The sequence below is a fragment of the Scyliorhinus canicula genome, chromosome 3, assembly GCF_902713615.1.
Source record: "Scyliorhinus canicula chromosome 3, sScyCan1.1, whole genome shotgun sequence".
Classification (NCBI taxonomy): Eukaryota; Metazoa; Chordata; class Chondrichthyes; order Carcharhiniformes; family Scyliorhinidae; genus Scyliorhinus; species Scyliorhinus canicula.
The window spans coordinates 274,950,079-274,977,633 of record NC_052148.1 but is presented as its reverse complement, the minus strand read 5'-3'; the positions used below and the strand labels follow the sequence as shown (position 1 = coordinate 274,977,633).

At 46.2% G+C, this 27,555-nt stretch overlaps 1 protein-coding gene across 5 annotated transcripts in view; it reads right to left on the bottom strand.

Annotated features, from left to right (window-relative positions):
- Nucleotides 1-377: 377 nt before the first annotated feature.
- nfkb1 (nuclear factor of kappa light polypeptide gene enhancer in B-cells 1) overlaps nucleotides 378-27,555 on the bottom strand; it is a 107,484-nt gene continuing 80,306 nt past the window's right edge. For 4 of the 5 annotated variants that reach the window (XM_038792889.1, XM_038792892.1, XM_038792891.1 and 1 more), the window contains 8 exons: nucleotides 24,468-24,675; nucleotides 19,531-19,700; nucleotides 14,495-14,597; nucleotides 13,444-13,547; nucleotides 10,245-10,311; nucleotides 9,297-9,469; nucleotides 8,004-8,169; nucleotides 378-1,365 (listed from right to left, as the gene is read on the bottom strand). In XM_038792889.1, coding sequence (XP_038648817.1) covers nucleotides 1,235-1,365; nucleotides 8,004-8,169; nucleotides 9,297-9,469; nucleotides 10,245-10,311; nucleotides 13,444-13,547; nucleotides 14,495-14,597; nucleotides 19,531-19,700; nucleotides 24,468-24,675 — 1,122 coding nt within the window. In that variant the 3' untranslated portion in view covers nucleotides 378-1,234. The remainder of the gene's footprint in view (nucleotides 1,366-8,003; nucleotides 8,170-9,296; nucleotides 9,470-10,244; nucleotides 10,312-13,443; nucleotides 13,548-14,494; nucleotides 14,598-19,530; nucleotides 19,701-24,467; nucleotides 24,676-27,555) is intronic. The other variant, XM_038792893.1, reaches the window with a different exon arrangement.

Below are 27,555 nucleotides of genomic sequence, written 5' to 3'. Positions count from 1 at the left end.
TGTGGAGTTTGCACATTCTCCCCGTGTTTGTGTGGGTTTCACCCCCACAATCCAAAAGATGGGCAGGCTAGGTGGATTGGTCACGCTAAATTGCCCCTAAATTGGAAAAAATGAATTGGGTACTCTAAATTTATAAAAAACAACACAGATTAGATAGTGTAAGTGTGACCTCTCCCACAGCCCTGCTAAATCAAATCACGTACAGTAGTTTTCGCTAGTTTTGTAAAACATTTGTGCAAATATGACATGTCCAACAAGACCAGAAAGAAGCAGAATGTTTCACCAGTGAGGTGGTAGAGAGTATTTGTGAAGTTCTGAATTGATGATAAAATGAATGGTTCAAGTTGGGGAACAAAACTGCCAGTCAGTATAATTGGTCCATTTTAAAATTTGTTTATTAAAAAAGCTAACAATTTCAAACTACATTAAGCAAAAATAAAAAATCTGGGAGTAATTTAGGCAACAGAAGCTGCTAAGACTATTTACAAAAACCCATTTTAAGAATGAGTAAAGGTTTGATGAAATAATCTGTGATAAATGTACAACAATCAGCTTTTTGTTCCATATAAAAACAGTTCAGCTCAATCCCCCCAACTTCATTTTCTGCATTTGCAACAATAAACAGCCAGAAGTAAAGACGCGCATTTCTATCGAGTGCCTTTCTGACTGGCAGAGCAGGACACCCGATGGAGTAATAAGTTGCACTGTGGTCACTGTCAGATTGTAAATTCAGCAGCTGATTTGTGCATAGTGAGATCCCACAAATGGTATGATGTGACCAGAATCTGCTTGAGGGATCAATGGCGCCCAGACACTGGAATGTATGTCCCCTTGAGGAGGAGGGGGGGGGGGGGGGGGGATGCAGACAGCACCTCCACAATTTACTATGGGTGGGATTCTCCGTTTCGCCAGCTGGTCAATGGGGTTTCCCATTGTGGGGCAGCCCCACACCGTTGGGAAACCCCCCGGGGCTGCCGGCAAATGGAGCATCCGGCCGGCGGAGAATCCCGCCCTATGTTTCTGGAGCTTGAACCCATAAGATTATTGGCATTTTTTTTTGGTCCATGTGTATTTTTAAACATAGTAGAAAAAAAGTGATACTTAATTAGGTTTGAGAACTTGTCTGAATAATTCCAAGCGAACCTATTGCCTTGTGGCAGTAATCAAAACTGGATTACACAGACGAGCTTGGTCCCGATTAATCAACTCCGAACTCAGATGCTTGCTGCAAATGTCACAGTTCGAATGAAGTCTGGTTGTTGCTGAAAGCTTCGGAAGACATATGGCTCAGTCTCCTAAATGACGTCTCCACTCCACTGTCGTACACACTGTCACATTGTTGGGATTTTGAATCAATCTGAATATCTGCAAAAGAATGAGGTTTATCATTGTCTACAAATTACATTTTTGCACATTTAAAAAGCCAAGCTTCCTCTAGTGACAGAATGTGTTGGATAGAATTCTGTCCTAAATGTTCTACCCTGTATTCTCAGGTGGTGACCCCCCTGGTTCTGGACACCACCTCCTTCAGGAACATCCTTCCTGCATTTATCCAGTTAGAATTTTATAGGTTTTGTGAGATCCCCCCCTCATTCTTCTGAACTCCAGCGAATACAATCCCAACTGACTCAATCTCTCCTCATGTCATCCCAGGAATCAGTTTGGTAAACCTTTGCTGCGCTCCCCCCTAGAGCAAGAACATCCTTCCTCAGATAAAAGACCAAAACTGCCCACAATACTCGAGGTGTGGCCTCACCAAGCCCCTGTATAATTGCAGCAACACATCCCTGCTTCTATACTCGAATCCTCTCGCAATGAAGGCCAACATACCATTAGCCTTCTTTACCGCCTGCTGCGCCTGCATGCTTACCTTCAACAACTGGCGTGAGCACATTCCCCACACCTAATTTATGGCCATTCAGATAATAGTCTGCCTTCCTGTTGAAACCTCGCTTTTATCCAAATTACACTGCATCTGCCATTCATTTGCCTATTCACTCATCTCTGCTTCACCCTCCCACCCAGCTGTGCCATCTGCAAATTTGGAGATGTGACATTTTATTTTCTCACCTGAATCATTAATATCTATTGTGAATAGCTGGGGTCCCAGCACCGATCCCTGTGGTACCCCACGGTCAATTTGAAAAAGACCCGTTAATTTCTACTCTTTGTTTCCTGTCTGCCAACCAATTTTCTATCCATCTCAATGCACTACCCCCAATCCCATGCTCTTTAATTTTACACGCTAATCTCTTGTGTGGAACGTTGTCGAAAGCCTTCTGAAAATCCAAATGCTCATCCATTGGCTTCCCCTTCATCAAATCTATTAGTTACATCCTCGAAAAATTCCAGTAGATTTGTCAAGCATAATTTCCCCTTCATAAATCCGTGCTGACTGTCCGATCCTGCCACTGTTTTCTAAGTGCTCTGCTATAAAATCTTTGATAATGGTCTCAAGAATTTTCCCCACTACAGATGTCAGGCTTCCTGTTTTCTCTCTACCTCCCTTTTTTTAAATAATGGGGTTACATTTGCTACACTCCAATCTATAGAAATGATTCCAGAGTCCATAGAATCATGGAAGATTTAAAAATATATATAAATTTAGAGTACTCAATTCATTTTTTCCAATTAAGGGGCAATTTATCGTGGCCAATCCACCTAACCAGCACATCTTTGGGTTGTGGGAGCAAATCCCTCGCAGACACGGGGAGAATGTGCAAACTCTACACGGACAGTGACCCAGAGCCGGGATCAAACCTGGGACCCTGGCGCCATGACGCAACAATGCTAACCACTGCGCCACCCTTAGAATCCTGGAAGATGCCCACCAATGCATCCGCTATTTCTAGAGCCGCTTCCTTTAATGCCCTGGGGATTTATCGGCCTTCAATCCCATCAATTTCCCCAACACCATTTCTCTGCTAATATTGATTGATCTCCTTCAGTTCCCCCCTCTCACTAAACCTGGCATTCCCAACATTTCTGGTATCTTATTTGTGAAGACAGAACCAAAGTATGTATTTAGTTGCTCAGCCAATTCTTTGTTCCTCCATTATAACATTCCCTTTTCTGACTGTAAGGGACCTACATTTGTCTTCACCAATCTTTTTCTCTTCACATACCTATAGAAACCTTTACAGTCAGTTTTTATGTTCCCTGGAAGCTTACACTCATTCTCTATTTTCCACTTCTTAATCAATCCCTTGGTCTTCCTTTGCCAAATTCTAAACTGCCCTATCCTCAGACCTGTTGTTTTTCTCGGCCAATTTGTATGCCTCTTCCTTGGATTGAATACTATCTCTAATTTCCCCTGTAAGTCATATTTTGGCCTCCTTTCCTGTTTTATTTCTGTGTCAGACAGGAATAAACAATTGTTGCAGTTCCCCCATGTGCTCCTGCCATTGCCTATCCAGTCATCCCTTTAAACAACATTCCCCAATCGATGATAGCAACTCGTGCCTCATATCGTATTAAGATTCATGACCCTAGTCTCAGAATCAACTATGTCGCTTTCCACCTTGATGAAGTATTAATTTTTTTTAAATTTTAGAGTACCCAATTAATTTTTTTCCAATTAAGGGGCAATTTATCGTGGCCAATCCACCTACCCTGCATGTCTTTGGGTTGTGGGGGCAAAACCCATGCAAACATGGGGAGAATGTGGAAACTCCACATGGATAGTGACTCAGGGCTGGGATCGAACCCGGGACCTCGGTGCCATGAGGCAGCAGTGCTAACGACTGCACCACTGAGCTGCCTTGCTTGATGAAGAATTCTATCATATTATGGTCGCTCATCCCCAATCTCACACAACTAGATTGCCAATGATTCCTTTCTCATTACACAATACCCAGTCTAGGATGGCCTGTTCTCTAGTTGGTCCCTCAACGTATTGGTCCAGAAAACCATTCCATATACATTCCAGGAATTCCTCCTCTACAGTATTGTTACTAATTTGATTTGCTCAATCTACATGCAGATTAAAATCGCCCATAATTACAGATATTCTTTTTTCACATGCATCTCTAATTTTCTGTTTAATGCCATTGCCAACATCACCACTGCAGTTTGGGGGTCTATACACAACATCCACTAATGTTTTTGCCCCTTGGTGTTGCTCAGCTCTACCCATACAGATTCCACAATGTTGGAGCCAATATCCTTCCGCACTATTGCGTTAATTTCCTTTTTGTCCGTCCTTCCTAAATACTGAATACCCCTGATGTTCAGTTCCAATCCCTGGTCACCTTGCAGTCATAGAACAAAGAACAAAGAAAATTACAGCACAGGAACAGGCCCTTCGGCCCTCCCAGCCTGCGCCGATCCAGATCCTTTATCTAAACCTGTCTCCTATTTTCCAAGGTCTACTTCCCTCTGTTCCCGCCCATTCATATACCTGTCTAGATGCTTCTTAAATGATGCTATCGTGCCTGCCTCTACCACCTCCGCTGGTAAAGCGTTCCAGGCACCCACCACCCTCTGCGTAAAAAACTTTCCACGCACATCTCCCTTAAACTTTCCCCCTCTCACTTTGAAATCGTGACCCCTTGTAACTGACACCCCCACTCTTGGGAAAAGCTTGTTGCTATCCACCCTGTCCATACCTCTCATAATTTTGTGGACCTCAATCAGGTCCCCCCTCAACCTCCGTCTTTCCAACGAAAACAATCCTAATCTACTCAACCTTTCTTCATAGCTAGCACCCTCCATACCAGGCAACATCCTGGTGAACCTCCTCTGCACCCTCTCCAAGGCATCCACATCCTTCTGGTAATGTGGCGACCAGAACTGCACGCAGTATTCCAAATGTGGCCTAACCAAAGTCATGTCTCTGTAATCCCGATTATATCATACTCGTTACATCTATATGCGCGTTAAGGCACAAAGCCTTTAAGCTTGTCTTTTTACCATTACTTATCCCTCTCCCAGTATTTTCCACTATGGCCCTGCTTGAATCTGGCCCTCGGTTTCTCTGCCCATCACTTTTCTTGTTCCCCTTTCTGTCTTTTGCTTTTGTCCTTGATTCTCCCCACCTCTGACTCCTTGCATAGATTCCCATCCCCCTAACTTCTTAAGTTAAACTAAGCCAGTTGAACAATTGTTAAAGCTGTTAAGCTAAAGCTTTCAATTATTTTGGGGCAATTGTCATAAAAGGTTTTAGTGGTGAAATTAAAATCTTGGGCACAAAGAACTAATCACGACAAAATTATGTGTTGGGAGAAAATATTATGGAACACAACTGTGATGTTACAGTATCTTCATCCATGGTTAAAGCTCATTTACTTAGAAAAAGAAAACCCTGGATAAAGGATGCCGCGCATCAGGGATTTTGCAAAGCAAAAATATAAACAGCGAACCAGTAACCGGCTTGATAAACAGAATTATCATAAAATGCTGCCTGTAAAAGTAACACATCCAGCCTGAAAACCCCCTTCTTCAGGCTCTTTGTGACGTCTCTGTCACATCAATTTCAACCCAAACCACAGAGGCCTCTTCATTTAAAAGAATACTATAGTGAGAGTAATTTGACAAAGTTACACTTGAAGGAGAGGCCTGTAACTATTCACCTCCACATTAGACCAAAAGCTTAGTCAAAGAGGTAGGATTTTGAGAATCATCTTAAAGGGAGGGAGATGGGGAATCTGTTACAGAGAAGGCAGCTGCATTTCAATAGTGGAGCAGCAAATATCAGGGATGCTCAGGAGGCTGAACATTGGAGATAGGAATGGAATGAACGTCACAATGTATGGGCAATAATAATAATCAGTTTGAGGACAAAGTTGCCATTTATGGTGCATCAGGTGGATCATTAGTGTTTTGTATAAAGGACAAGTTGGAAGTGTGTAAAAGCCAATGTTAGCTGGATTGATGAGAAAATGTTTCGAACAAACATTTGTTCATTGAACAAATTGTGTGTGCAGAATTAAGATGTAGCAAATTCTTATAATAATTGGAAACAATTAACAAATATTCAAATATAATTATCCCTTGATATTTAATAATAGCCAGTAATACTCCAGAAAGGTTCAGATATTTCTGTAACCACATCGCTAAAGTGGCCCTTCGGCCCATCGAGTCTGCATCGACACATGAAAAATACACCTGACCTGTCTACCTAATCTTGTTTTCCAGCACTTGGCCCATAGCCTTGAATGTTCTGATGTTGCCAAGGGCTCTTCCAGCTACTTTTTAAAGGATGTGAAGCAACCGGCCTCTACCCCCCTCCCAGGCAGCGCGTTCCAGACCGTCACCACCCTCCCAGGCAACGCGTTCCAGACCGTCACCACCCTCCCAGACAGTGCGTTCCAGACCGTCACCACCCTCCCAGACAGTGCGTTCCAGACCGTCACCACCCTCCCAGGCAGTGCGTTCCAGATCGTCACAACCCTCTGGGTAAAAAGGTTTTTCCTCAAATCCCCCTAAACCTCCTGCTCCTCACCTTGAACTTGTGTCCCCCTCGTAACTGACCTTTCAACTGAGGGGAACAGCTGCTCCCTATCCACCCTGTCCATGTCCCTCATAATCCTGTACACCTCGATCAGGTCACCCTATTAACCCACCCTTCTGTCTTCAGAGATCTTTGAACAAACATGCTCAGGTCCCTTTGTTTCTCGAAACTTCCCAGTGTCAGGCCATTCATTGGAAGGCAAAATTTGATGAGGAAATATTCAAAGTGTATCACCTCATACTTTTCAGGGTTAAATTCTATCTGCCATTTATTTTACCAACCTGCTTATATCTTGCTGTAACCCAAGACACTCATCTCACTGTTAACCACCCAGCAATCTTTGTGTCATTAGGAATCTTACTGATCCTACTCCCCACATAGTCATCTATGTCATTTCTTTAAATGACAATCGAGGGCCCAGCACGGATCCCTGTGGTACCCCACTGATCACTGGCTTCCAGTCACTAAAGCAGCCGTCTGTCATCACCCTCTGTCTCCTACAGCTAAGCCAATTTTGAATCCACCTTACAAAGGCGAATGCATTTCGGATACAGTATAATTTGATAAGAATCCCATATGGGATCTTGTCAAAGGCTTTGCTGAAATCCATATGAAATGAAATGAAATGAAAATTGCTTATTGTCACAAGTAGGCTTCAAATGAAGTTACTGTGAAAAGCCCCTAGTCGCCACAATCCGGCGCCTGTTCGGGGAGGCTGGTACGGGAATTGAACCGTGCTGCTGGCCTGCCTTGGTCTGCTTTCAAAGTCAGCGATTTAGCCCTGTGCTAAACCAGCCCCATATAAACTAAATTAACTGCACTACCCTCATCTACACACGTGGTCACCTCCTCAAACAAAATCTAATTTGTGACCTCCCTCTGACAAAGCCATGCTGACTATCATGCTGATCAAACCTTGTCTCTCCAAGTGGAGATAGATTCTCTCCTTCAGAATTTTCTTCAATAGCTTCCCCACCACTGACTTGAGACTCGCTGGTCTGTAGTTTCCTGGCTTGTCTCTACAACCTTTCTTAAATAGCGGTTCTCCAATCCTCTGGCACCTCCCCCATAGCCAGAGAGGAATTAAAATTTTGTGCAATCTGGGACACAATCCACAGCAACCTGGGACACAATTCATCCATATCTGGAGATTTGTCCATAAGACATAGGAGCAGAATTAGGCCTCTCGACCCATCGAGTCTGCTCCGCCATTCAACCATGGCTGATATTTTCTCATCCCCATTCTCCTGCCTTCTCCCCATAACGCCTGATCCACTTTCAAGCCTCCCAACACCTTGTCACCCCCTCTGACAATTTTCTAAAGATCCTCACAGTCTCTCTCCCTGAGTTCCATATCAACTCCTCATTCTCTTGGATGAAGACAGATGTGAAATATTCATTCACCACCCTCCCAATGTCCTCTGGCTCCACCCACAGATTTCCCCCGTGGTCCCTAATGGGCCTCTCTCTTCCCTGGTTATCCTCTTCCCATTGATATATTTACAGAATATCTTGGGATTTTCCCTACTTTTACCAGCCGGAGTTTTCTCACATTTGCACTTACTGTTCTGCTGTTCAATGGGTGTTGGTGAGTTGTCTCTCTCATCTGGTTGTGTGTTTTCTGAGTTTGCCATTGCTTTGTGAAGCACTGCAACTGCTTTACTGTAGCCCATAGACTTCAATGTTTCCAGAATCTCCATGACTGTGCCACCAGATACCTTCAATAAACAAGGGAATAGAAAGGGGTTGGTACAGCACAAAGGAGAAATGCAAACTTAAAGAACACCTGAGAGTGGTGAACATTTGAGGCAGCACCGACAGTTTGTGTACAACAATTTCAGCTTTGCTCTGCTGAAGGGTGGTATCAACCTGCATTCAGTACCCACTCCATTCAACCTGCATTCAGTATCCACTCCATTCAACCTGCATTCAGTACCCACTCCATTCAACCTGCATTCAGTACCCACTCCATTCAACCTGCATTCAGTACCCACTCCATTCAACCTGCATTCAGTACCCACTCCATTCAACCTGCATTCAGTACCCACTCCATTCAACCTACATTCAGTACCCACTCCATTCAACCTGCATTCAGTACCCACTCCATTCAACCTGCATTCAGTACCCACTCCATTCAACCTGCATTCAGTACCCACTCCATTCAACCTACATTCAGTACCCACTCCATTCAACCTGCATTCAGTACCCACTCCATTCAACCTGCATTCAGTACTCACTCCATTCCTGATTGAAATGTTGGGGGAATCTGGCACAAGCCAATGCACATTGGCTACTGTTTTCCCCACTACATCCCTCCCCCCCAACCATGTCAACAGTCAGTGCATTATTGAAAGTAGCAAATCTTTGTGGCATTCTCTGAATGGGGAGGAGGAGATAACTAAACCATTCAGTCTCAAACCTGGCTTGTAAAGTACACATCCCCCTCTATTTTTAATCCCATGGACACCAGGCTTATTCTCTCTCCCAACATCTTTATCCGGGCAGAAGATACAAAAGTCTGAGAACACGCACGAACAGATTCAAAAACAGTTTCTTCCCCGCTGTTACCAGACTCCTAAACGACCCTCGTATGGACTGATCTGATCTCTTCACACATCTTCTCTACTGAGTAGTACCACACTCCATATGCTTCACCCGATGTCTGTGTCTATGTATTTACATTGTGTATTAATGTATGTCCCATGTTTTTCCCAGGTATGGAACAATCTGCCTGGAATGTACACAGAACAATACTTTTCACTGTACCTCAGTACCGGTGACAAATCTAAATCCAGTTTCATTATAAAATGACATATGTATAAGACAGAGGACATATTCAGCTCACCTCATAGTTATCTAGCAGAGTTTTCGCTGGCGAATGGCTGAGTTTAAAGGCATTGATTAGAATGCCAAGACCCAATTTCTGTGCAAGGGTCATCCAGTTGAGACTGGGTTCCGGCACCTCCAACAGTTTACAAAGCTCCAGCTTAGCTTCCACATCCAGTTGCCCTAGATCACCTAGCAAACAAACAGACCGTCTCTCAGTGTAGAATCAACATTGTGCTGCCTGGCCGAGTATTCCAGGAAGGTGGAACATTTCTACTTTATTTGGGTTCCTGAGGTTCCAGTGGAACACAGAAATGCTTCACATGGAGGGAAAGGATTGGCAGATTGAGTTTATAAACTGTACACCCTCCAGAATCAATGTTGCTTTTTCCTGGATGTCATTTTTATAGCGTGATCCAAGCAGTCCGAGCGAGCAGCAGACAGACACTACACCATTCTCTCTAAACAAGTGGCTGGCGCATTTCCTACATCATGGCAGTGAATTACTCCATTGGCTGGGAAATCCTTCAGGACACCCTGAGGGCGTGGAAGGCAGTCTAAAAATCCAAGTTCTGAATATTTTATTTGTATTATTAATTGCATGGACATGTCTATTTCTATTCTTGCCATTAGTATTTACATTCTTTTTAACCCATCGCGTTTCCCAGTGTAACATTTCATTTGGCATTTTCTTGCTCAGTTTTACAATTGATTGAAATCCTTCTGCAAATCTTTAGCACAATCACAGGCCCCTATTAAAACTTATTTAATTACATATAAAACAAATGTCAGATATCAAATAATCCAATTCAGAACAGGATACACCAGATTATACCATTTAGAAGCTGTGGAGTCCAAGGACTGAGATTCCCCACCTCTTCCCAACAGAATACTTTTGGAGATGGTTCATTTGAAGGAATGATAAAGATTAATGATGTGCTTCACTGAAGCGGTGACTAATTATTACCTCGTGGGAAAGGAGAAATAGATGCAGTTTTTGGTTGGTAGGGTTTACCATTCAGGATATCATACACCTGGAAAATAAATGACAATCGATAAATCAAATTGCTCACAATTAAGGAGACAGCAGAATATTTAATAACTAGAACTAGGGGATGATAAATAAGAGCAAAGGGTTAGGCCATACGTCCATTCAAGCCTTTTTAAAATATTATTTTTTCCAATTTTTGACCAACTTCTTGAAAATAATTGTGATTATTTCTGCTTCCACTGCTGTTCCGAGTAAGGCAGCCCGTGTTCAAACAAGCAAACTGTGTAAACCATTTCCTCCTAACCTTTTTCACTCTTTTTAGTAAGAAATCTTACAACACCAGGTTAAAGTCCAACACCTTTGTTTCGAATCACTAGCTTTCGGAGCACTGCTCCTTCCTCAGGTGAATGAAGAGGTGGGTTCCACAAACATATATATAGACAAAGTCAAAGGTGCAAGACGATACTTTGAATGCGAGTCTTTGCAGGTAATTTAGTCTTTACAGGTCCAGGCGGAGCTACTGGAGAGAGGGATAACCCCAGGTTAAAGAGATGTGAATTGTCTCAAGCCAGGACAGTTGGTAGGATTTTGCAAGCCCAGGCCAGGTGGTGGGGGATGAATGTAATGCGACATGAATCCCAGGTCCCGGTTGAGGCCGTACTCATGTGTGCAGAGCTTGGCCAAAAGTTTTTGCTCGGCAATTCTGCGTTGTCGTGCGCCCTGAAGGCCGTCTTGGAGAACGCTTACCCGGAGATCAGAGGCTGAATGCCCTTGACTGTTTTTTTTTTTTTTTAAATTTAGAGTACCCAATTCATTTCTTTTTCCAATTAAGGGGCAATTTAGCATAGCCAATCCACCTAACCTGCACATCTTTGGGTTTGTAGGGGTGAAACCCACGCAAACATGGGGAGAATGTGCAAACTCCACACGGACAGTGACCCAGAGCCGGGATCGAACCTGGGACCTCGGCGCCGTGAGGCAGCAGGGCTAACCACTGCGCCACCGTGTTGCCCTTGACTGTTGAAGTGTTCCCTGACTGGAAGGGAACATTCCTGTCTGGTGATTGTCGCGCGATATCCGTTCATCCATTGTCGCAGCGTCTGCATGGTCTCGCCAATGTACCACGCTTCGGGACATCCTTTCAGAAACTGATGGCCAAGTTCTGCACACATGAGTACGGCCTCAACCGGGACCTTGGATTCATGTTGCATTACATTCACCCCCCACCATCTGGCCTGGGTTTGCAAAATCCTACCATCTGTCCTGGCTTGAGACAATTCACACCTCTTTAACCTGGGGTTATCCCTCTCTCCAGTTGCTCCAACTGGACCTGTAAAGACCTAATTACCTGCAAAGACTCGCATTCAAAGTATCGTCTTGCATCTTTGACTTTGTCTATATATATGTTTGTGGAACCCACCTCTTCATTCACCTGAGGAAGGAGCAGTGCTCCAAAAGCTAGTGATTCAAAACAAACCTGTCGGACTTTAACATGGTGTTGTCAGACTTCTTACTGTGCTCACCCCAGTCCAACGCCGGCATCTTCACGTCACTCGTTTTTGTGACAGTAAATTTATGACATTGATGCTCTTGGACTAGTGGTAATTATTTTTCCATTTGATAAGATCATGGTTGAACTTCTGTATCAACTTCACATTCCCACCTGACCCCCATATCCCTCCACTCCCTTATAGCTAGAAAATTATCAATCTCCACTTTGAATATACTCACTGAGCAGCCACTGAATTTGGGATTCACAACTATCTGAATAAAGAAATTCCCATCTCAGTTCTAAATGGCCAGCTCCTATTGTGAGGGTGTGACCCCTACCTCTTTCAATAACACCACCTCTCATTCTAATAAACTTTAGGAATATAGGTGTATTCTACTCAATCTCTACTCTACCACAATCCTCCTGCCCGAGGAATCAATGTGGTGAACCTTTGCTGCACACTCTCGAAAACCAGAGTATACATCCTTGGGTAAGGAGATCAAAGCTATGCACAAAATCCCTGGCCTGGTGCTCACCAAGGCCCTATACAATTGCAGTCAAGACTCGTCTATTCTCATAGGGCAATCGCTTTGTAATAATGGTTAACCTGGCATTTGTTTTCCTAATTGTTTTTACTTCCGTTAACTTCAAGTGATTCATGTACAACGACATCTTGTACTTCAGTCATCTGAATGGGAAGCATTTGCCTACCAAAGTGGATAGCCTCACATTTCCACAGATTATAAGGGGCAGCAGGGTAGCATGGTGGTTAGCATAAATGCTTCACAGCTCCAGGGTCCCAGGTTCGATTCCCGGCTGGGTCACTGTCTGTGTGGAGTCTGCACGTCCTCCCCGTGCGTGCGTGGGTTTCCTCCGGGTGCTCCGGTTTCCTCCCGCAGTCCAAAGATGTGCGGGTTAGGTGGATTGGCCATGCTAAATTGCCCGTAGTGTCCTAAAAAGTAAGGTTAAGGGGGTTTGTTGGGTTACGGGTATAGGGTGGATACGTGGGTTTGAGTAGGGTGATAATTGCTCGGCACAACATTGAGGGCCGAAGGGCCTGTTCTGTGCTGTACTGTTCTATGTTCTATATGCCATCTACCATGTTCTTGCCCACTCACTCCACCTGTTGAGATATTCCTTTGCAGCCTTGTTGTGTCATCTTTGCAGCTTACTTTCCCAGCTAGCTTTGTACCTTGGATACATTACCCTCAGTCTACTCATCCACATCATTGATATGTTGGAAATAGCAGAGGCCCCGGGAGTGATCACTGCGAAATTACAGCCTGCTCATTGTTGGTCTTTCCTATCCATTAACCAATCTTCAATCCATTCTAATATATTACCTCAATCACACACATGCTACATTTCCTAATAAAAGAATCAAAAATTAATTGGAAGAAAAGCCAAATAAGAGAGATGAGAGTGTTTTTGACACAGCGAGTTAGGATCTGCCTGAAAGGGGGGTGGAAGCAGATTAAATAGCAATTGAATGGCTCCTTGGAAAGGAGATGTTTCAGGGCAGTGGGAATGGCACCAACCAATTATTATTATTATTAGTTGTAAGCCACTTCTGGACATCCTGGGATTGTGAAAAGTACTTCTAAAGTTCTTTTTTTTCCTTCCCTTCAAATGATCGATCAGTGAGTCTCCCAGCAATGGTCTTATTTCAGTTGGTTATCTTACCTCTTCCGAAGCTGCCATGTCCAAGGGTGTGGTCCCGTGAAAAATCCCTTCATCATCATCTTCGTCATCCAGTGGTTCATGATTCTCGATCTGTGAATCTGCACCTGAGAAAATTAGATGCCAGAAAAACACCAGGTTAGCAGGTGACCAATAAGAACGTTTATAATAAAGTCAATTGTGAAAATCAATTTTAAGAAACTTATTTCATTTGAAATACAAACATATAATTTCAAATAGATCAGGAAGCAGGTCACCCTCAAGGCCGAGCAACAAATATCTGAGTGGATGTGGGGCTGATTGGATAGCTCGTTCAAAGATGGCTGAATGGTCTCCCTGAACGCATTTTGATGCTCTGTGTTGCTTCACGTTTCACACGCACAGCGGCTGCCTGAGGGTGCGCAGTGTGGGTGTTGTAAGAGGATGTGCTCAGACTCAGCTGGTAATTAAAACAACTCCCAATGCTCACAGTAACAAGCCTCTGCCCAGTTGCCCCATGCTCCAGATGCTAGAGGCTGGCACAATGAGGCTGGTAGGATTCTTTTCTGTTAATGATTCAATCAGATTCGAGGCTCCAGGTCTCCACAAGTATACTCGCTTCCTTCCCAAGACAGCACATTGGGGCCTTCAGCGCAACATCCGTGAGATGCACAGCATTATTCTGCTTAATGCTTTTATGGGCAGCACGGTAGCACAGTGGTTAGCACTGTTGCTTCACAGCTCCAGGGTCCCAGGTTCGATTCCCAGCTTGGGTCACTGTCCAGAGCCTGCACGTTCTCCCCGTGTCTGCGTTGGTTTCCTCCGGGTGCTCCGGTTTCCTCCCACAAGTTCCAAAAGACGTGCTGTTAGGTGAATTGAACATTCTGAATTCTCCCTCTGTGTACCCAAACAGGTGCCTAAATGTGGCGACGACGGGATTTACACAGTAACTTAATTGCAGTGTTAATGTAAGCCTACTTGTGACAATAAAGATTATTATATTATAACATAATTCTTTGAAGAACCAGATTTGCCCAGTGAAGCATCCCTTACACAAAAACACCCAACTACATACCTGCTGCCATTAGAAGGGCGCAAAGTTTGGCACAGCCTCTTCCTGCTGCTATGTGAAGTGCCGTAGATCCATCAAATGTGGTGGAATCAATTTCAGCATTGCCCTGAGGGTTGAAACACATCACATGGTAAGGCCGCCGGACACTGCACAGTAATGCCACTGGAGAGAATGTGGTAACGCTGGCTGGAGAGCACGCAGTAATGCCGCCAGATAGCATACAGCAAGACCACCGGACAGTGCACGGTAAAGCTGCCGGACAGTGCATGGTAAAGCCGCTGGACAATACAGGGTAACACCACCGGACAGTGCACGGTAAAGCCGCCGGACAGTACAGGGTAACACCACTGGACAGTGAGCGGTGAAGCCGCCGGACAGTACAGGGTAACACCGATGGACAGTGAGCGGTAAAGCCGCCGGACAGTACAGGGTAACACCGGTGGACAGTGAGCGGTAAAGCCGCCGGACAGTACAGGGTAACACCACTGGACAGTGCACGGTAAAGCCGCCGGACAGTGTGCGGTAAAGCCGCCGGACAGTACAGGGTAACACCAGTGGACAGTGCACGGTAAAGCCGCCGGACAGTGCACGGTAAAGCCGCCGGACAGTACAGGGTAACACCGGTGGACAGTGAGCGGTAAAGCCGCCGGACAGTACAGGGTAACACCAGTGGACAGTGAGCGGTAATGCTGCTGGAGAGCATGCGGTAACGCCACTGGATAGCATGTGGTAACGCCGCCAGACAGTGTACGGTAACGCACCGGACAGTCCGTGGTAACGCTGATGGACACTTTTGCTACAATAATATTCCTCAACCATCATTGAAAACTGATTATCACATTGCTGTTTGTGGGCGCTTCCTGTGCATTAACTGGGCAGCTTGTTTCCCACATAACAGCAGTTCATAAGTATTTCAGTGACTGCAAACCACTGTGAGACATCCTGGGGCAGCACGGTAGCATTGTGGATAGCACAATGGCTTCACAGCTCCAGGGTCCCAGGTTCGATTCCCGGCTGGGTAACTGTCTGTGCGGAGTCTGCACATCCTCCCCGTGTGTCCGTGGGTTTCCTCCGGGTGCTCCGGTTTCCTCCCACAGTCCAAAGATGTGCAGGTTAGGTGGATTGGCCATGCTAAATTGCCCTTAGTGTCCAAAATTGCCCTTAGTGTTGGGTGGGGTTACTGGGTTATGGGGATAGGGTGTAGGTGTTGAACTTGGGTAGGGTGCTCTTTCCAAGAGCCGGTTCAGACTCGATGGGCCGAATGCCTCCTTCTGCGCTGTAAATTCTATGATCTAAACATAAATTCTATGATTTAAATGCAAATATTTTGTTTCTCTTTATCTGAAACACACCCAGAACACTGGAGTCCGTCAGAAATCCTTTAGCAGTTATGAGGAGTAGACAAACTCCCCATTTTCAACCATATCTGGAAAGGTCTATTGTACACAACAAAATACTTCAGAATCCCAATGTCAACAAGTTACATGATGAGAATTAAAAAGAGCGTCGCTACAGGATTCTATAGTTTCACAATTAGCCTGAACACACGTAGATAATTCTGTGAGGCTTTGCTGTCTGTATGGGACCTTCCTCAATACAATCGTGGGGCAGAGAGAAAGTATCACCAATTCTCAGAAAGCAGTCTCACTGCAGCTCAAACCCGCCACTGGAGGGAGCTGCACCTCATTATCAATCACTGCAAAGCAGCGGCATCACAAACATTTAATCACCGCCAGCCAACCAGGGAAACCTTTCACCAGCTCGATCTCAATACAAGCACCTGCTAATCACAAGATGTTTGCAGCTAATTACTACTGCAACATTGACCAGATCTCCCACTACACGGACACAAAGTGCTTTGTGACAAAAAGATGATGGGAATATGCAGCTTGCCCAGAACTGTTTTAATTTACACAAATAGAACATAGAACATAGAACAGTACAGCACAGATCAGATTTGAAAGGAAACTATTTTAAATTACTCGTTTCTGAATGGCATCATGAATCATTTCCAAGAGTCTTGGCAGCGGTTTGACAGCCAGCAGGCTTGGTGTCGCCTAACACCCTCGCCACACTGTCAGAGGGTCAGTACTGAGGGAGTGCTGCACTGTCAGAGGGTCAGTACTGAGGGAGTGCTGCACTGTCAGAGGGTCAGTACTGAGGGAGTGCTGCTCTGTCAGAGGGTCAGTACTGAGGGAGTGCCACACTGTCAGAGGGTCAGTACTGAGGGAGTGCTGCACTGTCAGAGGGTCAGTACTGAGGGAGTGCTGCACTGTCAGAGGGTCAGTACTGAGGGAGTGCCGCACTGTCAGAGGGTCAGTACTGAGGGAGAGCCGCACTGTCAGAGGGTCAGTACTGAGGGAGTGCCGCACTGTCAGAGGGTCAGTACTGAGGGAGTGCCGCACTGTCAGAGGGTCAGTACTGAGGGAGTGCTGCACTGTCAGAGGGTCAGTACTGAGGGAGTGCTGCACTGTCAGAGGGTCAGTACTGAGGGAGTGCCGCACTGTCAGAGGGTCAGTACTGAGGGAGTGCCGCACTGTCAGAGGGTCAGTACTGAGGGAGTGCCGCACTGTCAGAGGGTCAGTACTGAGGGAGTGCTGCACTGTCAGAGGGTCAGTACTGAGGGAGTGCCGCACTGTCATGGGGTCAATACTGAGGGAGTGCTGCACTGTCAGAGGGTCAGTACTGAGGGAGTGCCGCACTGTCAGAGGGTCAGTCCTGAGGGAGTGCTGCACTGTCAGAGGGTCAGTACTGAGGGAGTGCCGCACTGTCAGAGGGTCAGTACTGAGGGAGTGCCGCACTGTCAGAGGGTCAGTACAGAGGGAGTGCCGCACTGTCACAGGGTCAGTACTGAGGGAGTGCCGCACTGTCAGAGGGTCAGTACTGAGGGAGGGCCGCACTGTCAGAGGGTCAGTACTGAGGGAGTGCCGCACTGTCACAGGGTCAGTACTGAGGGAGTGCCGCACTGTCAGAGGGTCAGTACTGAGGGAGTGCCGCACTGTCAGAGGGTCAGTACTGAGGGAGTGCCGCACTGTCAGAGGGTCAGTACTGAGGGAGTGCCTCACTGTCAGAGGGTCAGTACTGAGGGAGTGCCGCACTGTCAGAGGGTCAGTACTGAGGGAGCGCTGCACTGTCAGAGGGTCAGTACTGAGGGAGTGCCGCACTGTCAGAGGGTCAGTACTGAGGGAGTGCTGCACTGTCAGAGGGTCAGTACTGAGGGAGTGCTGCACTGTCAGAGGGTCAGTACTGAGGGAGTGCTGCACTGTCAGAGGGTCAGTACTGAGGGAGTGCCGCACTGTCAGAGGGCCAGTACTGAGGGAGTGCTGTACTGTCGGAATGTCAGTACTGAGGGAGTGCTGCACTGTCAGAGGGTCAGTACTGAGGGAGTGCTGCACTGTCAGAGGGTCAGTACTGAGGGAGTGCCGCACTGTCAGAGGGTCAGTACTGAGGGAGCGCTGCACTGTCAGAGGGTCAGTACTGAGGGAGTGCCGCACTGTCAGAGGGTCAGTACTGAGGGAGTGCTGCACTGTCAGAGGGTCAGTACTGAGGGAGTGCCGCACTGTCAGAGGGTCAGTACTGAGGGAGTGCTGCACTGTCAGAGGGTCAGTACTGAGGGAATGCTGCACTGTCAGAAGGTCAGTACTGAGGGAGTGCCGCACTGTCAGAGGGTCAGTACTGAGGGAGTGCCGCACTGTCAGAGGGTCAGTACTGAGGGAGTGCCGCACTGTCAGAGGGTCGGTACTGAGGGAGTGCTGCACTGTCAGAGGATCAGTACTGAGGGAGTTGCTGCACTGTCAGAGGGTCAGTACTGAGGGAGTTGCTGCACTGTCAGAGGGTCGGTACTGAGGGAGTGCCGCACTGTCAGAGGGTCAGTACTGAGGGAGGGCTGCACTGTCAGAGGGTCAGTACTGAGGGAGGGCTGCACTGTCAGAGGGTCAGTACTGTGGGAGTGCTGCATTATCAGAGGGTCAGTACTGAGGGAGTGCTGCACTGTCAGAGGGTCAGTATTGAGGGAGTGCCGCACTGTCAGAGGGTCAGTACTGAGGGAGTTGCTGCACTGTCAGAGGGTCAGTACTGAGGGAGTTGCTGCACTGTCAGAGGGTCGGTACTGAGGGAGTGCCGCACTGTCAGAGGGTCAGTACTGAGGGAGGGCTGCACTGTCAGAGGGTCAGTACTGAGGGAGTGCCGCACTGTCAGAGGGTCAGTACTGAGGGAGTGCTGCACTGTCAGTGGGTCAGCATTGAGGGAGTGCTGCACTGTCAGAGGGTCAGTACTGAGGGAGTGCCGCACTGCCAGAGGGTCAGTACTGAGGGAGTGCTGCACTGTCAGAGGGTCAGTACTGTGGGAGTGCTGCACTGACAGTGGGTCAGTACTGAGGGAGTTGCTGCACTGTCAGAGGGTCAGTACTGAGGGAGTGCTGCACTGTCAGAGGGTCAGTACTGAGGGAGTGCTGCACTGTCAGAGGGTCAGTACTGAGGGAGTGCTGCACTGTCAGAGGGTCAGTACTGTGGGAGTGCTGCACTGACAGTGGGTCAGTACTGAGGGAGTTGCTGCACTGTCAGAGGGTCAGTACTGAGGGAGTGCTGCACTGTCAGAGGGTCAGTACTGAGGGAGTGCTGCACTGTCAGAGGGTCAGTACTGAGGGAGTGCTGCACTGTCAGAGGGTCAGTACTGAGGGAGTGCTGCACTGTCAGAGGGTCAGTACTGAGGGAGTGCTGCACTGTCAGAGGGTCAGTACTGAGGGTGTGCCGCACAGTCAGAGGGTCAGTACTGAGGGTGTGCCGCTCTGTCAGAGGGTCAGTACTGATCATTACTGTGAACGGTGGGACATTCTCCCCGTCCCTTTGGGCTGAAATGTATCACCCGTCTCATGTTGAACCAGATGATCTGGGTCATTATGATATTGCCATTTGTGGGATCTTGCTGTGCTGTGTGTAATTGATTGATGAATCTCCATTAGTAATTATGTTGCAATTCCTCTGGCTGTAACACACTTTGAGAGGTTCTGAGATTGTGAAATAGAAATGCTCCAAACTCACCTCCAACAGAAGGCTACCGGCCAAAGAGATGTTTTCCTGCTCGACGGCAAGGTGGAGTGCAGTCCGGCCGGAATGCTGCTCCTGACCATCAACCTCCGCTCCCGCTGCAATCAACTGCCTGAGCGACGAGAGGCTGTTTGCTATCACAGCCAGGTGTATGGCACTGAAACCTGGGAATAACAAGGTGCTTGTTAACACTGCTTATATCACCAGCTGTTGATTTATTTGCCAAACTAATAATTCTTGTTCTTACTTTGTATAATTGTTAAAATAATCAAGTGAACAATCCACTATCTTATTGGTGGAAACTCAATGGGAAATGTCAAAATCAGCTGGATCAGATTTGGTGATGGGAAGACGGTATAAGGCAGGGGTGGGCAAACTTTTCCGTGCAAGGGCCACATTCAGAAATTCACAATTTTAAAGGGCCGCATAGTATATTAAGTAAAATAATTACTTCACCCGGTTATGATTCTGGGCGCCTCATATAGAACATAGAACAGTACAGCACAGAACAGGCCCTTCGGCCCTCGACGTTGTGCCGAGCAATAATCACCCTACTCAAGTCAACGTATCCACCCTATTCCCGTAACCCAACAGCCCCCCCATTAACCTTAAAAAATAATTTAAAAAAATTTTTTTTTTAATGACTTGGTGGGCCGCATAAAGACCTTTGGCGGGCCGCATGCGGCCCGCGGGCCGTAGTTTGCCTACCCCTGGTATAAGGCAATTAAAATACCCAGAGAATGATATCAATTATTCTATTGCACTGACATCAACTTCAAAATTACCGGTTAAAGTGATTTTAAGAGCTCCACTTAATTGGATTGGATTGGATTGGATTGGATTTGTTTATTGTCACGTGTACCGAGGTACAGTGAAAAGTATTTTTCTGCAAGCAGCTCAACAGATCATTCAGTACATGGGAAGAAAAGGGAATTGAACAGAATTCAAGAAAATACATGAGAATACATAATAGGGCAACACAAGATATACAATGTAACTACATAAGCATTGGCATCGGATGAAGCAGACAGGGTGTAGTGTTAATGAGGACAGTCCATAAAAGGGTCATTTAGGAGTCTGGTGACAGTGGGGAAGAAGCTGTTTTTGAGTCTGTTCGTCCGTGTTCTCAGACTTCTGAATCTCCTGCCTGATGGAAGAAGTTGGAAAAGTGAGTAAGCCGGGTGGGAGGGATCCTTGATTATGCTGCCTGCTTTCCCCCGGCAGCGGGAGGTGTAGATGGAATCAATGGATGGGAGGCAGGTTCGTGTGATGGACTGGGCGGTATTCACGACTCTCTGAAGTTTCTTGCGGTCCTGGGCCGAGCAGTTGCCATACCAGGCTGTGATGCAGCCCGAGAGGATGCTCTCTATAGTGCATCTGTAAAAGTTGGTAAGGGTTAATGTGGACATGCCAAATTTCCTTAGTTTCCTGAGGAAGTAAAGGCGCTGTTGTGCTTTCTTGGTGATAGCGTCGACATGAGTGGGCCAGGATAGATTTTTGGTGATGTGCACCCCTAGGAATTTGAAACTGCTCACCATCTCTACCTCGGCTCCGTTGATGCTGACAGGGGTGTGTATAGTACTATGCTTATTTGGACAGAAAACCAAAGCTAGGAGAGAAAAATCTTTGCAAGACTGTGCACAGTCCGTCAGCTTAACTGGAACGGAGAAATCACTGCTGTTTGATGTCTAGTTCATTAAGCCCGGATATAAAGCCAGCCACATCCTTGCTAATCAGTTTCCTCGGTTGCACTTTTGGAAGGTCGAAGCTGGCGGAGGGTCAGCATTGATGGAGTACATAGTACATACAGAGTGCATAGTGATGCAACCCTGGAAATATAATGATGATGGAGTGCTACGCTGAAACTTAAAGCCCATTTACCACCTTCCTCTTCCCAGTAACTTAAAATATCCAACAGCACAATTCAAGGAAAAGCTGGAATTCATAAAGAGTCAGGGACAATGTCTGCTCATTGTTGTACAGGAATGTGTCTCAGCGTTATTCTTCAACCAGTGACTCCTCATTTGGGAATGGCCAAGACTCAATATCAGAAGATAGTTCACATGGAATTTCTTGTTGTTTTACTTGAAAAGAATTGGAAAGCACAGTAAGAAGTCTTACAGCACCAGGTTAAAGTCCAACATGTTTGTTTCAAACACTAGCTTTCGGAGCACTGCTCCTTCCTCAGGTGAATGAAGAGGTATGGTCCAGAAACATCTATATAGACAAAGTCAAAGATGCCAGACAATACTTGGAATGCGAGCATTTGCAGGTAATTGAATCTTTACAGATCCAGAGATGGGGTAACCCCAGGTTAAAGAGGTGTGAATTGCCTCAAACCAGGACAGTTGGTAGGATTTCGCAAGCCCAGGCCAGATGGTGGGGGGTGAGGCTGTACTCGTGTGTGCGGAACTTGGCTATAAGTTTCTGCTCGGTGATTCTGCGTTGTCGCGCGTCCTGAAGGCCGCCTTGGAGAACGCTTACCCGGAGATCAGAGGCTGAATGCCCTTGGCTGCTGAAGTGTTCCCCGACTGGAAGGGAACATTCCTGCCTGGTGATTGCTGCGCGATGTCTGTTCATCCATTGTCGCAGCGTCTGCATGGTCTCGCCAATGTACCACGCTTTGGGACATCCTTTCCTGCAGCGTATGAGGTAGACAACGTTGGTCGAGTCACACAAGTATGTACCGCGTACCTGGTGGGTGGTGTTCTCACGTGTAATGGTGGTGTCCATGTCGATGATCTGGCAAGCCTTGCAGAGATTGCCATGACAGGGTTGTGTGGTGTCGTGGTCGCTGTTCTGAAGGCTGGGTAGTTTGCTGCAAACAATGGTTTGTTTGAGGTTGCGCGGTTGTTTGAAGGCAAGTAGAGGGGGTGTGGGGATGACCTTGGCAAGATGTTCATCTTCATCGATGACGTGTTGGAGGCTGCGAAGAAGATGTCAGTTTCTTCGCTCCGTGAAAGTACTTGTGGCTATTTGCTCACATCCTTGAATACTGAGAGGCTTAGAAAGAGTAGACATGGAGAGGATATTTCCACTAGTAAGAGGAACCAGAACCAGAGGGCACAGCTTCAGACTGAAAGGACGATCCTTTAAAACAGAGATGAGGAGGAATTTCTTCAGCCAGAGGGTGGTGAATCTGTGGAACACTTTGCCGCAGAAGGCTGTGGAGGCCAAATCACTGAGTGTCTTTAAGACAGAGATGGATAGGTTCTTGATTAATAAGCAGGTCAGGGGTATGGGGAAGAAGGCAGGAGAATGAGAATGCAAAAAATGCCATGATTGAATGGCGGAGCAGAACCAATGGGCTGAATGGCTTCATTCTGCTCCTATGTCTTATGGTCTTAATATTCAAGCCACTCTGGTGGGTCTGAACAGCAACAATGCCTCTTATTGGGCACTAAAGATAATTGGTGTAGGAAATGGAAACATTACACTGCAGCATGGTAGCACAGTGGTTAGCACCCTCTGATTTTAGTTTCCCTGCTGTTTGGCCTTTCACACCTTTTATTCCCTCTGGGGACTGCCATTCGCACTCCTTTCCCTTGGTTTCTGTGGCTATGACTCATCTTTCATTCCCTCACCCTACAGTATAAATATCTCCCAATTTCTGTGCTTTAGCTTTGGCAAAGGGTCATCTGGACTCGAAACATCAACTCTTTTCTCTCCTTACAGACGCTGCCAGACCCGCTGAGATTTTCCAGCATTTTCTCTTTTGGTTTCAGATTCCAGCATCCGCAGTGATTTGCCTTTATCCAGTGGTTAGCACTGTTGCTTCACAGCTCCAGGGTCCCAGGTTCGATTCCCGGCTTAGAACATAGAACAGTACAGCACAGAACAGGCCCTTCGGCCCTCGATGTTGTGCCGAGCAATGATCACCCTACTCAAACCCACGTATCCACCCTATACCCGTAACCCAACAACCCCCCCCCCCCCCAACCTTACTTTTTAGGACACTACGGGCAATTTAGCATGGCCAATCCACCTAACCCGCACATCTTTGGACTGTGGGAGGAAACCGGAGCACCTGGAGGAAACCCACGCACACACTGGGAGGACGTGCAGACTCCGCACAGACAGTGACCCAGCCGGGAACCGAACCTGGGACCCTGGAGCTGTGAAGCATTTATGCTAACCACCATGCTACCGTGCTGCCCTTTGGCTTGGGTCACTGTCTGTGAGGAGTCTGCATGTTCTCCCCGTGTCTGCGTGGGTTTCCTCCGGGTGCTCCGGTTTCCTCCCACAAGTCCCGAAAGACGTGCTGTTAGGTGAATTGGATATTCTGAATTCTCCCTCCGTGTACCCGTTCAGGTACCGGAGTGTGGCGACTAGGGGCTTTTCACAGTAACTTCATTGCAGTGTTAACGTAAGCCTACTTGTGACAATAATAAAGATTATTATACACTAAGGTCTGCTTTTCTGAGCTTGGGGCTGAGTCACGTGTTTGGACAGATCAATTCCACTGACTCAACACAAAACCAATCCTGTAGATTTCTGCAATAGAAATTGCTTCAGAATTAACACAGCCAAGTCCACAATCAGAAGTCTTACAACATCAGATTCACCTGAGGAAGGAGCAGTGCTCCGAAAGCTAGTGTTTGAAACAAACCTTTTGGACTTTAACCTGGTGTTGTAAGACTTCTTACTGTGCTCACCCCAGTCCAACGCCGGCATCTCCACATCAAGTTCACAATCCTCAGGGGTGTAAAATGTAAAAATAAGCGACAAAAATCAAAACATTTGGAAGGAATTCTGCTCATTCTTAAAAATCCTTCATGAGGGACAGGCACTCTTAATAATCATCCTCTTCAGTGTAAAATATTATTTATCCACTGTCAATTATAAGATTCAACAGACCAGCACTGTGGAAATCAGAGAGGCCCATCTCCTCCCGTGGGGTAGGGCTGCCTCACAATCCCTGATCTACACACCTGCATTATTTCGCAGACGGAGGAGTTCAAGGACAGCTTTGCTCCTTTTGCTTAGCAGGACGCCCAGCATCTTCACATCTCCCTGCTCCGCAGCCAGGTGTAGGACTGAGTTACTGTGGCAATCCAGGAGACCCACATCAGCTCCAGCTTGCAGCAACGCCTCCACCACCTCCACCTGCTTTGTGATCACTGCCAGGTGCAATGGAGTCTGAAAAGGAAACACTCCTGGTTTTGTGCACAGTTCAGAGAGACTCACTGTCAATACTAGAACAATTAAAGAGCGTTGGCGAGCACAGCTTCTTTGGAATAGATAATGGGAATCAGGTTGAAAAATCCCCACTTTCCCAAAATTCCTTAAATTCAGGAACAGTCCCATCAGATTAGAAATTGACAAATATTACATGGCTTTTCAAGGAAGGAGACAGAAAAAGAGAGAGAGAGAGAGAAAATAATGAACTACAGTCCAGTTAGACTAAAATCAATCACTGGGAAACATTCCTTCTTTAGGAAGTCTGAGTAATATTGCTTAGAAAAGCAGAGTACGATTAGGGCAAGTTAACATAGCTTTATTAAAGGGAAGTCCTGTTTGACAAATAAATTGGAGTTTTTTGGAGAATGTATCTAGTTAGGTAGATGAAGGGGAACCAGTAGATGTAGTATACCCGGATTTCCAAAAGGCTTTCAATAAGGTGCCACATAATAGGCAAGATAAGGACTCATGGAATTAGGGGTAATATATTAGTACAGATCAAGAATTGGTTAACGGCATGGAAGCAAAGAGTGGACAGAAATGGAGCATTTTCAAACTGGCAGGCAGTGAACTGTAGAGTGTCACAGGGATAGAAAGGTTAAGTGAATGAGCAAAAAGATGGCAGATGGAGTATAAATGTGAAGTTATTCACTTTGATCGCAAGGATAGAAAAAACAGAATATTTTAAAATGTTGATGTGCAAAAAGACTTGGGTGTGCTGGCAAAAGGAATGTTAAAAGTTAGCCTCTGTGTGCAGCGTTGGTCTCCACATTTAAGAAAGGATTTATTTGCATTGGGGCGGCTCAGTAAAGGTTCACTAAATTGGGAGTTGTCCTATGGCGAGAGGCTCAGTAAATTGGTCCCATATTATCTTGAGTTTACGAGAATGATTGTCCATCTCTGAAGGATTTGATCGGCTGCTGAGAGATTGTTTCTCCTGGCTGGGAATTTAAAACACGGGGGACAGGGTCTCAGGACAAGAGGGCGATCATGTCAGGCTGAGAAGAGGGGAAATTACTTCACTCCAAGGGTTGTGAATCATTGGAATTCTCTACCCCAGAGGGAGCAATGGAAGGATTCTATGAAGTTGCCAAAAAATGGAAGCCTGAGAAATGGGAGCATTTTAGAATTCTGCAAAGGAGGACCAAGAAATTGATTAAGAAAGGGAAAATAGAATGCGAGAGAAACTAGAGAGAAACATAAAAATGGACTAGAAAAGCTTCAATGAAGAAATGTGAGTCCATCACAAACAGTCAGGAAAATGTATAATGGGGAATAAGGAAATGGCAGAGAAACTAAATAAATACTTTGTCTGTTTTCACAAAACAAAATGGAAAATACAAAGAACCTCCCAGAAATCTGGAGAATCAGGGGACGAGTGTAAATGAGGAACTGCAAGATGTTATTAGTAAAAAAGAGTTTAGAGAAATTAATGGAATTTGAAGTAGATGCTCCACATCCCAGAGTGTTGAAATAGGTGGCTGTAGAGGTAGTAGATGGCATTGGCGATGGCCTTTCAAAATTCTATAGACTCTGGAATGGTTACTGCAGATTGGAGGGTGGCAATTATAACCCCACTACTTAAGAAAGGAGGGAGAAAGAAAATGGGGAACAACAGACCTGTTATATCCTGGTATCAATAGTGGAAAAATGCTAGAATCCATAAAAAGGATGTAGTAACAGGACACTTTATGACGTAATGGCAGGATTGGGCACAGTCACCAAGGATTTGTGAAAGGGAAATCATATTTTAAAAATCTGCTGGGAGTTTTATTTTGAGGCTGTAACTAGCAGAATAAGTAAGGCAGAACCAGTGGATGTGGTATATAAAATTTCCCGAAAATTTGATAAGGGCCCACACAAGAGATTAGTAAACAAAATTGCAGCAAATGGGACTGGGGGGGGGGGGGGGGGGGGGATATGGATTGAGAACTGGTTAATGGACAGAAAACACATGAGAAGGAATAAAAGGAATAATTATCAGGTTGGCAGGCTGTGTCTAGTGGGATATTGCCCCAGCTGTTCACAATCAATAGCAATGTTTTGCATGTGGGGATTAATTGTAATATTAATAATAATTCTTTCCAAGTTTGCAGATGACACAAAGCTACGTGGAAGTGCGAGAAGGAGAATGCAAAGAGATTTCAAGGGAATATGGAGAGACTAAGACAGATGGTAAAAATTTGACGGATGGAATGTGGAGAAATGGGAGGTTATCCATTTTGGTAGGAGGAACAGAAAGAGTATTTCTCAAATAGTGAGATGCTGGGGTGTGTTGAACTTCTAAAGCACTCAGGTGTCCTTGTTCATAGGTCTCTGAAAGCTGACATACAGGCAAGCAGTTAAAGAGGCAAATGGTATGTTGGCCTTTATTACAAGAAGATTTGAGTATAGGGGTAAAGATATCTTATTGAAAATCCAGGATACAATAACTCGGAAAGCACCAACAATCCAGGGATCAGGAGTTCAAATGTCACAAGGTTCAGAATGAAAGTGAGTTCAATAAATTGAGTAACTTGCGGACACGCCGAGGCAGCACGGTGGCACAGTGGTTAGCACTGCAGCCTCACAGCACCAGGGACCCGGGTTCGATTCCGACCTCAGGTGACTGTGCGGAGTCTGCACATCCTCCCCGTGTCTGCGTGGGTTTCCTCCGGGTGCTCCGGTTTCCTCCCACAGTCCAAAGATGTGCAGGTTAGGTGGGGTTATGGGGATAGGGTGTGGTAGTGGGCCTGGATGAGGTGCTCTTTCAGAGGCTCGGTGCAGACCCGATGGGCCGAATGGCCCCCTCCTGCACTGTGGGGATTTGGATTAAAGCTGCTGGATTCTTCCCAAAAC